The sequence below is a fragment of the Python bivittatus genome, unplaced genomic scaffold (genome assembly GCF_059951505.1).
Source record: "Python bivittatus isolate LINGU-HERP-01145 unplaced genomic scaffold, Pbiv_v1 ctg000020_np1212, whole genome shotgun sequence".
Lineage (NCBI taxonomy): Eukaryota > Metazoa > Chordata > Lepidosauria > Squamata > Pythonidae > Python > Python bivittatus.
Genome location: NW_028277030.1, coordinates 86,319,331 through 86,336,768, shown reverse-complemented (window position 1 = coordinate 86,336,768; position 17,438 = coordinate 86,319,331). Strand labels below are relative to the sequence as shown.

The 17,438-nt window shown below is 36.6% G+C and overlaps 1 protein-coding gene across 2 annotated transcripts; it reads left to right on the top strand.

Moving 5' to 3' along the window:
- The first annotated feature begins 895 nt into the window (after nt 1–895).
- Nucleotides 896–17,373, top strand: PHF10 (PHD finger protein 10). Of its 2 annotated transcripts, none has more exons than XM_025172532.2 (12): nt 896–1,027; nt 2,463–2,569; nt 3,060–3,190; nt 4,255–4,332; nt 5,325–5,458; nt 5,570–5,719; nt 7,086–7,195; nt 7,761–7,911; nt 10,071–10,223; nt 16,175–16,283; nt 16,496–16,684; nt 17,174–17,373. In XM_025172532.2, exons 1-12 carry the CDS (start codon nt 959–961, stop codon nt 17,257–17,259), a joined length of 1,467 nt encoding a protein of 488 aa, XP_025028300.2. In that variant the 5' UTR covers nt 896–958; the 3' UTR covers nt 17,260–17,373. The 2 variants fall into 2 exon arrangements, with proteins under 2 accessions (XP_025028300.2, XP_025028299.2); XM_025172531.2 differs by having other exon boundaries at nt 4,249–4,332.
- Nucleotides 17,374–17,438: the final 65 nt, after the last annotated feature.

Sequence of the window (17,438 nt, the reverse complement as noted above, 5' to 3'; positions counted from 1 at the left end):
TCCAGTTTAGGGTTTTATATCTCTTATTTGGACTTTAAAAATCTAGGCAACCACTAGATGGCAGAAAAACGTTTCTGTATCTGCTATCATCTTGCAGTCATTTGGATGTGGTAGCCCTGTTTTATGCAACGCTTTACATTGATTTGTTAGACTGGTATCTTGCCTTTCTTCCAGGATCACTGCTCTGGGTTTCCTCCCAACCATTCTGTAAGGTAGGTTGGGCTGAGCGATTAAGGCTTCAAAAGATTTGCAACCGAGATCTCGTAACTGCAAAAGCGTCTAGCTCTGTTAGCTTCCATGGCCAAACGTGGGCATGAACGAGCCTCACAGTTCCAGTTCAACGTCTTACCTCCACGTACATACTGTATACTGTACGCGCCAACTGCTGGTTGTTCAGCAAACATCTGGGAGGCCACAGGTTACCTAGAAGGAATAAATGTCTGTTGCCAATAGAACAGAATATATGTAGCGCACGGTTGAACTGTATCAGGCTTCTTCAATTAGATGTACTGAAGATGTTACCTAGCCGGGTAATAAAATGTCTGCAAGAAAACAACCAAGCTCAGAGAACCCCAAGGACTCCACAAATGTCTTTTTGAATATTGACTCGACATACAGTATTTGCTGACTTCACTGAGCAAACCCCCAGATAACGGACACCTCTAAGAAAACGGCTGTCATTCGTAATGAAACCGCGATATGACTGAGTACAGGCATGCATTTGCAGCGCAGGCTCTAAATCACGCTTTTCACGCCCGTCCTCTGAAGGAGCAGGCGCTGCCGCCCAGGCCAGACGCCGCCCGTGGAAAAAAGGATCGCGAGTCCCCCGACACCAGCGAAGAAGCGATTCGGCGCCTGCGCTGCCATCTCCGGGCCTGCAGGTGGCGCCGAGCCTGAAGCGGGGGTTGGGGGAGGCGGGGCCGAGGTGATCTCTAGCCCAGCCCATCCGTGGCCGGTGATGGCGGCGGTCCTGTCTCCGCGGGTGTGCGACAGCGACCCGGCCACGCCCGGAGCCCAGTCTTTAAAGGTGAGGCGGCGCGCAGGTAGAGCGAGGGAAGTCGCTCTTTCCGGCCGCGGAGCCTCTCTCGGTTCTCCCGTTCCCTTCCCTTCCGCGGGTGCCTAGCGCCGGCCGCGAGGAAGATGCCCTGGGCGGCGAACGCCATTTTCCTCCTCTCGCGGGGCTTGAGGGGCGCCGGGCGGCCGTTTCTCCGTGGAGGGCGGCGAGACCCGCGTGTGCCGGCGATTTTAATTTTTCGCCCACCTTCCGCGGAGAGGAGGAGCCGCCTGGGAAGGGGCTCCGCCTCTGTCTTCGCCGCCTGGGACTGGGCATCGCCCGGGGTAGCTCTCCCGGGAGAAGCAGCCTCGTTTACTTTCCTTCACGCTTCTCCCGGCAGGGATGGCCCTTTCGTGTATGCTTTTGTTCTTATGATCATCTCCCGCCCTTAGTACCGCTCTCTAAAGGCACCTGGAGGTCAAACCGTTTTGCCACCGGGGTTTATATACTATGGCTGGGGGGGGCGAGGCTCCTTGGATCCTGCCCACTTACTCCCCTTTGAAGGACCGAGCAGAAGCCGAATAATTTGAGCACATCCGAAGTTAAAGGAAGTTAAGTTAAAGGAAATTAAGAATATAGAAGAACACTCGCCATAGAAAGAGAGGCACCTGGGTTGAAGAAGAGGTTTTTTTTTTTTTTTTTTCAGAACTCCTCGGTACCTCTTTAGGCTCTTGGAAAGCTTGATTTTTTTTTTCTTTGACGCATGAATCGCAAGTATGTAGATCTTTGAGGTCGATGAAAAGAGACTTTGCACTGTTTTTCCTCTGAGAATGCAGCAGGCCCACTCATCTAAGAAGAAAGAGGACCTGCAGTATATTCAGCTTGATTATGGGGATGGAGGTTTTGATGGCTGGCCAAACCTCCTTCCCTCCCATTCCCTTAGTGTAATGCTGGGAAAGCTATTGTAGTTAGCAGCCATTTCTCCTACAGAATATTAAGGTCCCATGTTGATGGATATAAATAGAAAATAATGCTGGCATCCCCTACCTGGTCATCTGCATTCAAGCATTAAACATGTTTATTCAGAAGTAAGTCACATTGATTTCAGACAGATTTTTTTCAAGTTTAAATTTATTTAGGATTGCCTTCAGAGTTATTTTTTAAATTGTGATTCTTATCTATGTGTGAGCCAAGAACTGCACCCATCCCCAACATTTTGTCTAGTATTATCAGAGATTCTAGAGTAGCTTTGTTGGTTTCCCTAAAGATATCCCTGCCCCATGTAACTCCTTGAGTTATTTCTGAATAAATTAGATAACCACAGTGAAAATCCCAGAGCGAGATTTAGATTTTCACGGTTTCTTTAAGGATTTCAAATCCAGATACTTCATACTCTTGACCTATGATAAGTGTGTTCTAGGTCTTGACATTTTGTTGTTCAACATTTGACCTTATGGTATCATCTCAGGATGATATAGAAGAAAATTCAAATGATGGCAGCCAACCATCTAAAAGACGCCGCATGGGCTCAGGAGACAGCTCGCGAAGTTGTGAGACTTCAAGTCAAGATCTTAGGTATTGCCACTCTTTTTTAAAGTTTCTCTAGTTTGATATACTATGAATCTCATTTCAACAAAAAAATTAAATGCATAGTCCTCACTGTCTTATTTACTAGGGTTCTGATGGTATTACAGAAACCTCATGAATTAGAACTCTGGAATGTAATACCAATATATAATAAAGATAGCCAGCAGAAGAATTTGAAAAGAGGACATTTATACTTTTTGATACTTCAAAATGGGGAACAGAAAGCACACCTCAGAATGATTAAATAATCTGTGTTCTTAGGAAAGACAGCTTGAACACATACACAAAACTTGTCCATAATAAAATGCATAAATTTAATTAGGAAATGTTATTTTTCCATCTGAGTGAGCCCAGAAGTGATTAAGAATATACATGTACAAAAGTGTTACTACGGAGCACATGGCATTGAATGTGGGATGCTGTGTTAGACTGTGGTGTTAAACCCTCATAATTTAATATTTGATTTTTCTATGTTTAGTTTTAGTTATTTTCCAGCTGAAAACCTGATAGAATACAAATGGCCGCCTGATGAAACTGGAGAATATTATATGCTTCAAGAACAAGTTAGTGAATACTTGGGGGTGACCTCCTTTAAGCGAAAATATCCAGGTACTCATGTTACAAATGCTTACATGAAATGTTGCAAATTGATTTCGAAATGTTCACAAATTTTAAAAGTGCCTCCAAGCTTATATGTGATAAAATGCCTAGTGGTTGGTTGCTTTTGTTTGGAAATGCTTGCAGGTGTGCATCTTAGGTGCACCCATTGACTTTTACTCCCATGACCTTTAGAACCCTTTTGCCTTTCCACACTTCATAGATTTGAATTCAATAAATGGCTGCAGGGGGAAGGGGACCTACTCCAAATCTGCCCCATCTGGTTAAAACAAGCCATCATCAGTGAAACAGACACAGTTGAAATAGTGCAGAGTTTCACATCTGCTCTGTGTTCAGATGTGAGAGCTTAGCATATATTTGGAAGCTGTGTGTTTTGTGATAAGGATGTTGTGCGAGTCATTACTTCGTATGTTTTGGAGAAAATGCAATCAGTGTTAAGCCACTCAAACTTCTGCTGTTGCTTCTTTAATTCTTTGAAATCACCCCTGATTTGAATTTGGGGCTTTCTTGCAGTTGATTTTTATTTTTGTATACATGGATTAGCCTGTGTTCTTTAGTTTGTGGGAAAGAGGGCTAGGATAAACAGCATTGTTTTCATTCCACACAAACATGTTTTTCAGAATTGGCAGTTGCAATACATATGCTATTTCCTGCACTAGTTCTTTTGGTATGGTTTTCCAATCTTAGCTGATCTTGAAAAGCTAAACAGAGTTGGACCTGGTTAGGACTTTGATAGGAAACCAGGAGGAAAAGCAAGGATTGTAAGCTAGACTGGGAAGTTGGGGGAAAAAAAACCTTGGAAGAAGGCACGTCAAACCACTTTTGCACTGCTGCCGAGAAGACTACGTAGATAGATAGATTTATCCATGAATTCACTAGGAGCCAAACTCAATTCAAATGAGACATTACTCTTTTCCACAGAAGCAGCATTAGCCTTTTAATTCAAGTTTTTGATGGAAACATAACTAATATAATTATATTTCATATTGTGAAGAAATTGCAAAAATTCTTTATTCTTTCTTACTACTTTTCCCATTGTTTTCTTGGAGATTTAGAAAGACGAGATCTCTCTCACAAAGAGAAACTTTACCTCAGAGAACTAAATGTCATTACGGAAACACAGTGTACTTTAGGTAAGGGCTGAAGAAAGGCACATCTGTTTTATGAAATATGCAATCATTTGTATATATTTGGAGGTTAGAATATTTATTTTCTCTTTGTTAAAATTGTTGTGAAAATCTGAAAAGTGTCCTTTAAAAGATTCTTAAATTTAGTTTGTTCTAATACCCATGATTTAGAGAAAATGCAATTTGTTTCCTGAGCTCTAATTCCTAGAATATAACGTGTTTGCTAAGGTATTTAGAACTTCACAAGAGTTGATAAAAAGTGGCTTGGGAGGAATTGAAATAGAATCATTATAGAAACCTCTTTCCCCCATTGCTTCTCTGCTTTACATTGCCCCTTTCTGAAGTGAGCTACATCCAGGTAGACAGAATACAGTGGTACCTTGGGTTATGAATTTAATTCGTTCCGTGACTCTGGTCACACCCCGAATTGGTCGCACCCCGAAGCAAATTTTCCCATAAGGTTCAATGTAATTACCGTTAATCCGTTCCAGTGTCCGCGGACGATGTGTCAGGGGCGGAAAAACGGCCGCGGACCACGTGGCACGGGCGGAAAAATGGCCATGGACCACGTGTCAGGGGCGGAAAAATGGCCGTGGACCATGTGGCACGGCGGAAAATGGCCGTGGACCACGTGGCACGGCGGAAAATGGCTGCGGATCCGGTTCGTATCCCGAGGTGGAGTTTGCACATCGAGATAAATTTTTGCAGCCGGAGCTGGTCGTATCCCGAAAAGTTCGTTAGCAGAGGCGTTCATAACCCGAGGTACCACTGTATATACATCTTGATTCTAAGAACTTAATTCTTATAATGCATATTTAATTCAATTTCTTGGATTAACATGCAGTCGCCAATCATATTGTATCTTATACTGATCTGATGACTTTAGATTGCCACAATCCTTTAAAAAGGATAAACACAAAAGCAAAGACCTTAATTTCACCTTCCTGTTTTTTATTTATTTTTTACAAAACCGCTTATCATTTTTTGATATAATTTAGGTCTAACTGCCTTGCGCAGTGATGAAGTAATTGATCTGATGATTAAAGAATACCCTGCCAAACATGCAGAGTACTCTGTTATACTTCAGGAGAAAGAACGTCAACGAATAACTGACCACTATAAGGAGTATTCTGTAAGTACTGTTTATGATGAATTATTTTAAAAATACAGAGCATGATATTATGTGTCTTGGGATATAAAATTTCTGCAGCTTTTGTGAACTAATGGAAAAAAATTGTTTCAGCAACTGCAACAGCAGAATACCCAAAAAGTCGAAGCAAGTAAAGTTCCGGAATATATTAAGAAAGCTGCCAAGAAAGCTGCAGAGTTCAACAGCAACTTAAACCGTGAACGAATGGAAGAAAGACGGGCCTATTTTGATTTACAAACACATGTAGGATGCCTTCATTTTCTTGTTCAAATTACTATAAACATATTCTTGTCTGTAGTAAAGGTGTCCTATTTGGGGGAAATTTCCTGAGAGATCTAGTGTTGTCTCTAATGTAACATGAGAAGAAAAAAAAATGTAAGAAGTGGTGAATTGCAAGCATTTGCACAAACACTAGAGGTACAACTAAAACTAACAACAACTAGTAAAGTCGTGATTATTTGTGACCAGGTACAATATATTGTGGAAGCAAAATAACATTGGATTTGATATTTGTGCAAGAATGAAAAATGAGTTTTCTGCAAGCCGTATAATGCAGGGCTGCAGAAATCTTTTAAGGACTGCTTTGCTTTGATAAAGGTTTGAGTGAACCATTCCATCAGAGCTGCTACGGTAAACCGTGTGACCTTGCTTCTAATTGCAAAGCAAGCATCTTGTTTTGCTTTGTTCTGCTTTACAGTTACAGTTCAGAGTTAACTTATAAGGTTTTAGGTTAGGAAATCAAACACAACTTTTTCAAATCAAATGAACTCAAAACTCTGAACTAGTCTGGTTTTTACATTCATCTATAATAGTAAAATATTGTTCTCCGAATGGAATCATTGTGAATTCACACATTATTGTCCTGACACTTTGAGCCTGATTGGTAGGTTTCCTTATTTCTGTATACTTCCATTCCCAATCCAATTGTTTGTCTTTTGCTTTCAAATGAAATGAAATTAGTAGAACTTCCACAGTTGTGATTCAGATGCTAATGCATTTTAACTATGGATGTATTTTTAGTATTTTATTTTGTAAGCAGCTGTGATAAGATAAAAATATTTACATTTAAACATAGAAAATACAACCACATTCTGTAAATATATGGTCCTCAATTGTTTACATGAAGGAGGGCATGTGATGATCTCTTTCCTTTCATCTTTCACCCTCCGGCCAAACAAAATGTCACAAAAGTATAATTTTGATTCCCCTGATTATTTTTCTTTATAGCTTGATAGACAAAATTTTCTTTCCAGAATTGTCAACCAGAAATTTTAGATACAGGATAGGATTTTACACCACAGGTATTAACGACATATTGTTCATATATCACACCATGTGCTTTTGCCATATTATTTGATCCAGAAAATAAATGCAGACATCTGTTTCAGATGCTCCACAATACATACAGTTTTAAATCAGTTCTGTGATCTAGTCTTTGAGGTATAATAGGATCATTGTAACATATGCCAAGTTACATGATGTATTGTTAAAGGAAGTATGTGTAGCAAATCCATGAATGTGATAAGAATTGAAATATTTCATGATTATATTGAAAAACAAATTCAGAAGTATGGGCAATGAGCTTCTTATTTTTGTGTTAACAATACAGATTATCCAGGTGCCTCAAGGAAAATATAAAATCTTACCTACAGAAAGGACAAGAGTTAGTCCTTATCCAGTGGCTCTCATACCAGGCCAGTTTCAGGAGTACTATAAAAGGTACCAGGAATTTGTTGTGATTAAGCTGATGATTTTAGAAGAATATTTTAGAAGAGTAGTTTGTAATATTCTGTGAAAACCTGCATGGCAAGTTTTTGGATTTTATCCACAGATTGTTTCTGTGTAGAAGTTTCTTGCACACAAATGAAAGGAAAAAATAAATCCATTTGATAGTGCTAATTGGAACTTGACTGAACTCCATTTGTATTTCATTTTATAAAGATTATATTGAATTCATTATGTGAGAACAATTCCCAGTTTCCTCTCTTGAATATTCCTTTGACAGTCTCAAATCTTTAAGCCTTTATGTTTAAACAGATTGGAAAAGTGTGCTAGTTCAGGTGTAACATTTGATTCTTAAATAAGATTTAATTTATTTACTCTGAATAGATATTTAAACATACACCCATATATACATATTCACATTCTTTATGCAGTTCTTGCTACTTTATGGTTAAATTTTTGTATATGACTGGTTAAATACTAAACTCTGTTTGTATTTTTCTGTATCACCACATATATTTCAATATGAAATACAAGATTAAAACTGTTTACTTAACTTTAGATACTCTCCAGATGAACTTCGATATTTGCCGCTAAATACGGCTCTTTATGAGCCCCCCTTAGATCCAGAGCTGCCTGCGCTGGACAGTGATGGAGATTCAGATGATGCAGAAGAGCGAGCTGATGAAAAGCGGAAAATCAAAGGCAATTCGGTAAGCCAAAATATGTGTGTCCTGTATTTATATGTGTGGCTTTGTGCGTGCATGTGTGTATTTTTATTTCAGGCAGCTATATTGCTGGTTTTGATTACAGGCATACCTCAGAGATACTGTGGGTTCAGTTCCAGACCACCAGAATAAAGCAAATATTGCAATAAAGAGAGTCACAGAAATTTTTTTGGTTTCCTAGTGCATTTAAAAGTTATGTTTACACTATAATGTAGTCTATTAGGTGTGCAATAGCATTATGTCTAAAAAAACAACATACATTCCTTAATTAAAAATACTTTATTGCTAAAAAATGTGAATCATCATGTGAGAGACTTACTTGATGCAGGGTGGCCACAAACCTTCAGTTTGTAAAAAAAAAAAAAAAAGCAATATCTGTGAAGCTCAGTTAAGTAAAGCTCAATAAAATGAGGAATGCCTGTATATTATTGTTATCTACATGCCTGGATTCAATAAAGCACTGAACTGAAAAAACAGGCAATACTTATCTTTTCCTGTGAATGCAAGGTTGGATATCTCAAGTGTTTCTTAGTTGGAAAGGACTGGATGTGGGAGAACAAGCTGAAGGTAAATCTAAATAAGATGGCATTATTGCAGATTCTCAGTGCTGGTCTTCAGAATTCAAGAGACAGGCCTGTTTTTGATGGAGTTACATTCCACCAAAGGATCACATTTGCAGACTGGGAGCCTTCCTGGTTCTGATGTTGATGTGGGACCATTTGTAAGGTTCAGCTGATATAGGATGCAGGACAGATACCCCAAGACTAACTTTATTTATTCATACATACATACATACATACATACAAACAATTTATGTAGCTGCCCATCTTAGGAAGGTGACTCTGGGTGATGTATAGAAATTAAAACGAAAAAACAGTAACACAGTTCATAAAAATCAGTATTCAAAAACCATGCTATAATTTCCCTTCCATTCGCTAAGGACAACCAGACAACGGGGCTGGTTTAACCTCCTGGCCCAAATCCCTTTGGGAGTGTGCAGTAATAGGCAATATGCATGTTATGAGGCAGCCCTTTGAGGTACCATATTGTAGCTTTACATATCTTACAACTTGGAGGTACCACATTTTAACTTTGTTCGTTTGTTTAGTATAGCTGCCCATCTCACATTTGTGACTCTGGGTGACTCATGTTTAAAAACAACCAGATAACACAACCAGTAAACAAAATACAGAAATCAATAAGAAACACAATAGCCCCCTTTAAAACCTAATTAAAACCCAATTAAAACCAAGAAGCATAAAAAGGCAGGTGAAAGTCATGGATCAATCAGTATAGCCATCTGGCAGGCTCTGAAACATAACCGAATCCCCAGGCACATTGACACAACCATTTCTTTGGAGCCTTTCAAAAGGCAAGCAGGTTTGGGGCCAATCTAACCTCCAGTGGGATGATGTTTCAGAGGATGGGCACTGCAGCAGAAAAGGCTCTCCTCCTGGGTCAGATGACACTCCTTAATAGACAAGACCTGTAACATGCCATTTCTGCCAGACCTGATGGGACAGGTAGATGTAACCAGGGAGAGGTGGTCACTCAAATAACCCAGCCCCATGCCATGTAGGACTTTATAGGTTATATCAGCACCTCGAATTGAACCCAGAAACAAACTGGCAACCAGTACAGCTCGTAGAACAGAGGTGTAACGTGCACTGGTCTTGGAGTACACATAGCTGCCTGCTTTACATGGCTTAGGCCTAAGGTCCACCTAATCCCATACAATTTGCCCCCTGCTGTTAAGTCATTAATGCACATTGAAGGTCCTGCCAAAGATACATTTAATATGAACAGTGAGTACTGTATTTTCTGTGGTATGGTCTATTTTATAGAACAAACTAGTGGAGTTGAAGCAAGCTGCTTCTTGCTTAGGAGCAGGTTCAAAATATATAATTTCAAACTGATCTCTTTAGATTTTTTATTATATTTTAGGTTGTATTATTATACTATTTAAGGAGTTTATCATAGTGTTTTCTGAATATTTCTTTGTATAAGCTGTGTGGAATCATTGGGATTGACAGAATATACTAAGAATATGTTAATATACTAATGTTTAAGTTTAGAAAGTGTTATTTTCTCTTTGCTCATCCCATGTAAAGAAGCAAAAGAATGGTTTTTCTTTTTGTTTATAGGACAACTCATCTGGCAATGTGTCTGAAGGTGAATGCACAGCAGAAAACCAGGAAGAACCTTTGCAGGGAAAACAAAAAACAAGAGAGAGAAATTCTACTCCAAGAAAAGAGGGTTCCAAACGATCTGTATCCAAATCGGTTCCTGGGTACAAGGTAGAAGAAAAAAGCCCCTGACTCAGCTTCTTTACTGATCAGCTTCTCTCCCTGAAATATTTAACTTTGTTTTTCAAAATATGGAATGTCTGCTTACTATACTTGCCTAGCTGCTCTCCTGTTGTGCATTCCTGTTTGCTTCCTTACTTCCTGTTGCTTTATTTTACCTGGGGCCTTACTGTTCGTTACCCTGGCTGTGGAGTGGCTTCTATTTTCTGTACCTAAGTGGTTCCTGAGCAGTTGCAGCATGAGATTCATTATTAAGATGAGTTTTCTCCCTCATTTTGCCAGGGTGGAGGAATATTGCTTTGTTCTCCTACTGGCTTCAGAAGGTCAATAAGTTACAAATCAAATATAAAATTGCGCTTTAGTTTAAAATAGCTTGCTGACCAGTATGGACTGGACTAGCACTGTAAAATGCAGCTAGAATATTGTACATATATTTATATTTTCTTAACTTTTTCCAGATGAAAAGTATGTAAACTGTTTATAATATGATTTGGTATTGGTAATCTTAATACAGTTCCCCTTGTGTATGTATAGGAAGTTGGAAGGATGAGCTTTGGCTTGAGCAGTGTTTGTTTTTAGGAAGAAATATCCACATAGTCTAGTGAAACCCTCACTGTTAGGTGTAGTGAGGGTCATAAGCTGGTCTTGGACTAGGTTCTTTTCTCTACTTCTCTCCTCATTTTATGAAGAATGCCAAAATGAGAGGATAGATAAATTTATCTGAATGAAGGATGTGCTAAACTTATAGAATAGAACCTGTGTAACAGAGCATCATTTTGCAGTTTAAAAAATAGTTTGGGGGCAGAGGGTTTGGGGATATGGTGGGTTACAAGTGAGATATTCTGGTATAGTTTTTGTTTTGTATTTCCAACCAAATGACTTAGAGGAAGTGGTTTAAGCTTGCCAGGACTTAAGAGTTATATTTTAAACAGTGATTATTATATAACATCTTTTAATTGTCAGTATTACTGGTGAACTTCAGTTTAGAATTAACCACAATTCTAAACTGGAATTTCATATTGAGGATAAAAAGAATAAGCTGGAAGCTATTTGTTTACCAATAAAATTTGCTTACCAGTAAATTTTGCTTACACAAAATAAGGCATATGTATATGTGTTTGAAAGCTTATAGGAAGAAAGTTAAGGGAAATAATTCTGTTGCCAAAAAAATGATTATGTAGTATCAAGCCTGAGAAGTTGTATAGTGCAAGTAACTTGATTTTAAAATACTGTAGACCATTTTCAAACTACATAACTTATATATTGAATGTATTACTAAAATCATTCAAAGTACAGTACTCCAATCACTTTCCAGTTAGAGTTGTGCAGCTTTGTTTGGAAAAAAAGAATTCCTAGTACAGTTTAACTGCATAAATGCATGATTTCAGACACTAGTACAAAAATATTAAATGTCAGGAATCATTTCTTTTAAGGAGAAAAATTTTTTTAACTGATACAGAAAAGATGTTTAATTTTTTTGTAGAACATGTCTATTTTTACATAACAGCCTTGCAAAATGTTTACTTCATTGCAGCTTCAAGTGCATGCTAGTAATTTATATAATTAACTTATGAAATCCAAAGATGAAGCTTAGGAAGGCATTATAATATTTTGAATTTGAGGTATTATGTGAGAAAAATCCATGCATACAGCAATGCCTGGCTACTTTCTTGTGATGGCACTATATCAAAAACCAATTTGTAAGCTTTTGATTGCTAAAGATAGTCTTTTTTTTATATTCCTCAAAATTTAGATTTAAAAATGAATCCAAATGATTACCAGTCACTGGTTCAAACCCATCCATATAATATAGTTGATCTACTGAGAAGTATTCCTAGGCAAGCTCCTCAAAATGAATCTTAATGAGGCTAGAATAGGAGAATTAACAGATGCATTTGGTCCCAAGAAGAAAATACAGACTGATTAGAAAATAAAATAGTGCCATTTTTTTCACTTCAGAGCAACTTACTCTGTGTAAGAGCTGGTTTTAAATATGTAATACAATGTATGTTATGAAACTAATATGATATGAACATCTTTGTCCATTATTAACTGTATTTGATACATCATGTGCCTAAATAAGCCTATAAATGGGGCTTTAAATGTCCCCAGGAATCATTAATAGTTACAATGACATTATTGCATAGTATTCACCCCATATATTAGATTATTTTAGGAATCTCTATTTACATTTTAAAACTAAAATTTAACTATAAGAGCTTTTAGGAAAGATAAGCAAACTGTTAATACACCATATATTGCAAGTATTACAAATGGGTTTCTTATATTTACCTTTTTCAAGCAGGCAAATTGATTTTTATTAATTTGTTAAACCATCTGCTTTTCTTAATGAGGAAATCATTCCTATTTTCCTTCCTCAATGGCTATTGTTGTTCTAAAAGATGAAGGACTGATGATTATAATTGCACATGGCAGTATTCTCAGAGTAAGGGAGATATCCATGTATGGACATTTCAATATACAACAGAAGACTGAAGTATAATTCTGTTAACTTATCCCACTCTTTCTTTGCATTCCATAATTCTCTGATTTACATTAATTTGCTTAGAAAAGAAGAAAGGCTTGTTTTCAGGCAATGTAATTTCTGGAAATACACTATGCTTATTTATGTATTTGAGGGTAAGCTACAAATTCCATTTGTGTGGTTCAGACATATCATTTCATATCCAATACACAAAGCTTCATTGAAGTGTGAAGATGGAACATGTTCGCTTCTGTTGCTTCTCTAGCTTCAGAGGAGACTTTCTGTCCTCTCTTTGCTTCTCCAGCTTTGGAGGAGACTTCTTAGTTTACTGAATCAGTTTCATGCAAATCAAGAAACTGGCTTAACAACTCAGGAAGTCACTGAAGCCAGGCATTAAGACTCATTGCCCTTGCCTCATTTAGAGTGGAAAGGTGAATATGAATTTGGCCAGCATACAGGATTGCAGTTTTAGTCTAAAATGAATTTTGGAAGCAGTAGGGCTGAAAATCTTACTATTCTCTTGCTTGTTAACTTGAAGATGACCAGAACAGTAGTAAATCAGGCAGGCAGTGTTTTCCAATGATCCCCAAAAGTCATTTTTGTTTCTTTTTAGAATCACTTCTAACTATGACTAAACTCCTTGTATTTCATTTTTATAGGAGAAACATCCATGTTTTGGATGTTCTTTTAAATTAGTATGTTGTGACTATTTTATTCCTAGATTTATAGAATTGAGATTTGGGAAACGCATTGTTATTAAATGCATCTTTACTGGTGCAGTACTTAGCGTTTAGACTGCATAGAAATATTAACTGCACTTAACTCAGCACAGGTATAGCAACAGAAAGGTAGTTTTGCATTGGGTGCTTGAGAGGGAGCTTGCTGCTGTGTACTGTAGCAGTAGAGTATGCATACAATAAAAGAAACAGCAAGTGTATTTTCTAATTGTTGTCTTGATGTAGCTTAAAACACAATGAACTGTATGGAATGTAGCAGTACAAAAGGTGAACGCTGCAGGAACTGGGTTTATTCCTTTTATTGGGAGGAGCAGGGTATAAAAAAGTATGCAAGTAGGACTAGAATAGCAAATAAAAAATATATGTCTGTTTCCACCATGGTTATTTATTATTTTGTAGAGGTATTTGTGAATGTTAGACTCCTTTATCATTTCATTATATTTATGTATAAAACAGGTGGACTATGATTTTTTTAAAAAAATAAATAAGCAAAAATATTGAATGCCTCTGTCATCTTTTAAAAAAGAGCTATTTATAAATGCCTTGTGGGTGTTTAAACAAAACTTTGGAGGCCGAGCATGTTATATAAATAATTTCTGAAATTAGGCTAATGCACAGTAAACACATATTAACTCCTTCAAATTTATTTTTACTTATTTAATAACTGTAATTTGCTAGAACTATATATTTTTTATTTTTTTTAATCAGAAGAATTGAAATCTATTCTGCTCTCTCAGCATAAGTAAAATATTCCTGATAGAGATGTGTATAGCAGTGATGCCTGCACACACTTTTCATTCTTTCAGAAATAAATGTTTTTTGTTCTTACTTTGATAAACCATTTTTTTTCTGCCAAGAGTAAACTGTTGTAACAATTATTACCTGTAATTTGTAGCCATTCTGATAAAGTAAGCAACCATTCACCCATGTTTCCATCCTGTCAATGTAATACAAGAAGAAATTTGTTATCAGAGTTAGAAGTTGCATTGGATTCATTTAGTGCCCTTTCCTGCCAGTGCAGAAAATGTACTGCTACAGCATCAACAATAAGTGGCTATTTAAGGCCAGACTCAGCTGAAAAAGCATCTACCTCTTTGGTCTAGAATCTCCTCATCAGCACTGTTTCCTATATGTTCTGATTGTTAATCTTAAACATTGGTACCCTCTTCCTCAATATTGCATAAAGACAGGAGATGTTGTCCTTGAACATAAATGCAGGGAAAACTATACCTGAGGAATAAGATTAAAATTTATCTTATTAAAAGATATAAATTCTTATACATATTATTTTAGTTTTGTTTATAGCATTATCCAGTTAAATAATATTTGTGGCTTTTTACAAATTCAGATATTCAGAGGAGAAAAGAACTATTAAGGTAGCATACGTGTGCTTCCAGCTACACAGTTCGAATGTTATACAAATTAAGTGTGCATTGTTTTCTGTAACATATGAAAGTTTTATATGAAAATGAACCTAAATTCAGAAGAAAAGTTCTTCAAATAATTTCACCAATCTATTTGATAATATTTTGGCAATTCTTATAGCAGTTCAAACAAATTGAGAGCTACGTATTTAAGCTTAGCATGCAATTTATTCAAAGTAAATTTCTATAATTTACAAAAATGCTTTCATTACAATCAATGTAAAAATTTTATATTAAGTATCTGGAGTACTTCTGGTAGATCCAATGCTGTTTATCAGAGGAACGTGTCTTTGTTCTCCCTCCAACATTGATCTCAAATCTACACTTTAGGATTCCCCAAAGATGCGGAGCAGGTGGTGGCGGGGAGAGGGTTTTGGAATTGAAGTGACATGATAGATTCCTTTCAAATGATAGTAGTTGCTTACATATGCAGAAAAGGCACTTGTTGACATTAATGGTATAAATTTACAATTACAGCAGATACTTGGAATTCTAATAATGATGTTATTACTATGAGACACTCCTGATAATTTTCATATTTTGTCAGAAACAGAATAAAACAATTTGTATTATTATACAAATTGAACATACAGGCTCAGTTTAGGAGGGCAGAGCATAATGGATGCAATCTACAGAACGAACGTATATGTGTAACATGTTTTGTGTGCAGATATTAGAAACTGCTTGCAATCAGTAGATGTTGTTCTTTATCCTGACAAAGAAGTGCCAATTTCAGCTTGTTTGCTTTCATCCACATAAAACTATATTTTGTTTATAGATGAAATAAATAGGCTTTAATCAGCCTGTATATCAGACAAAAATATATATTCAGAATTTTCAATGTATAATTTAAATACTATATGGAAAAGTTTAGTGCTAATACATCTTAAGCTACATCTTAAGAGTTATGTGTTACTGATTTTCATATACCATATACACACTAATATTACATAAGGTTAGAAATTCAATTATCCTTTAAAAAATTCATTGATTTGATTATTTGTTGTGATTTTTAGGAAAATTTTGAGTTGATTACACATGCTTACTTGAGCTAAAGATATGTTTTGTGGAATGTACAGAAATTTCACTTTGCATGTGTTTAAAATAGTCTTATCTCTATTCCCTGTGTTTTTCATGTAATCAATACCTGTCAATTTGTAATCATACCCTGTGTTCTACACCACCCAGAAGGTTTGTTAATTTATAGAAATTTAAATAAGAAGACACATTTTTTGAAAACAAAAACCTGTATCAATTCTTCTGGAATGAATTTATAGCCCTCTTCTACCCTTCCAGCCAAAGGTCATTCCAAATGCTATATGTGGAATTTGTCTGAAGGGTAAGGAGTCCAACAAGAAAGGGAAGTCTGAAGCACTTATACACTGCTCCCAATGTGAAAACAGTGGTAAGTAACAAATCTGCTTTGAATGTGTCTATATATTTAAACTGAAACAAACAAAAAAAACCCCAGAATCAAACTAACATTTTTTGCAGTTTCTAAAGTTTAAATAGCATATTTGATACACTGAACGAAAGTAGCATCTATAAAATAATCATTTTAGTCTTGCCAAGATCCTTCGTATGACCATTCTAGTAATGATACTGGTTTTGATCTAGGACATCCTTCCTGTTTGGATATGTCTGCAGAGCTTGTTGCAATAATTAAAACCTATCCTTGGCAATGTATGGAGTGCAAAACATGCATTATATGTGGGCAACCTCACCATGAGGAAGAAATGATGTTCTGTGATGTGTGTGATCGTGGCTATCATACATTTTGTGTGGGGCTTGGTGCTATCCCTTCAGGTAATTATATCAATTACACTTGTTCAGAGGGTGAACTAAAAATTCAAGATTAAAGAGTCTTGCTTTTCTTTTTCTCTTGAAAAAATTGTACATCTAAAATTTGAGCATTATGTAAAGTGGACAGTGATCTTGTATGATAACTTTATCCATTTTATTGACATTCTAAATGTAGCTAAATATTTTATTACTTTATGGCTAAATTTTCCCAAGAGAAAGCCTTCTAGCAAAGTGCTACAGCATCTTCTCTTAAGTTTATTTAAGGAAATTAATATGAATGTATTATCTGAATCTGAGTACATTCACTGCTGGAATATGACTATTGAGTCAATTTAGCGTACTGTCTTTTTTTCAATAGAAGAGGCATAAAAACACAGAATTACAAATGTAATTTTATTAAGTAGTCTCCCCACTTCCCACATACACCTGCAGTAGCCTTTTTAGACTACTTGGCAATTGGTCTTCTTTTAATTGACAGCTCTAATTTTGTAGGTCGCTGGATCTGTGACTGTTGTGAAAGACAACCACCAATTCCCAGGGGCAGAGGAAGAAGAGGGAAGAGCAGCAAAGAAGGATAACTGCATATTAACTGCACAAAAACAATACTAAATTTGGTGCTACTCTACTTACCACTCTGTACAAGGAAAAACACCACTCAGAACAGTTTCACCAAATAAAATTTTTAATTTTAACATGGTGGGAAAAGTTATTCATTATCCTTTGTTGCATTAAAGACTGAGCTGAACATACTATCTGT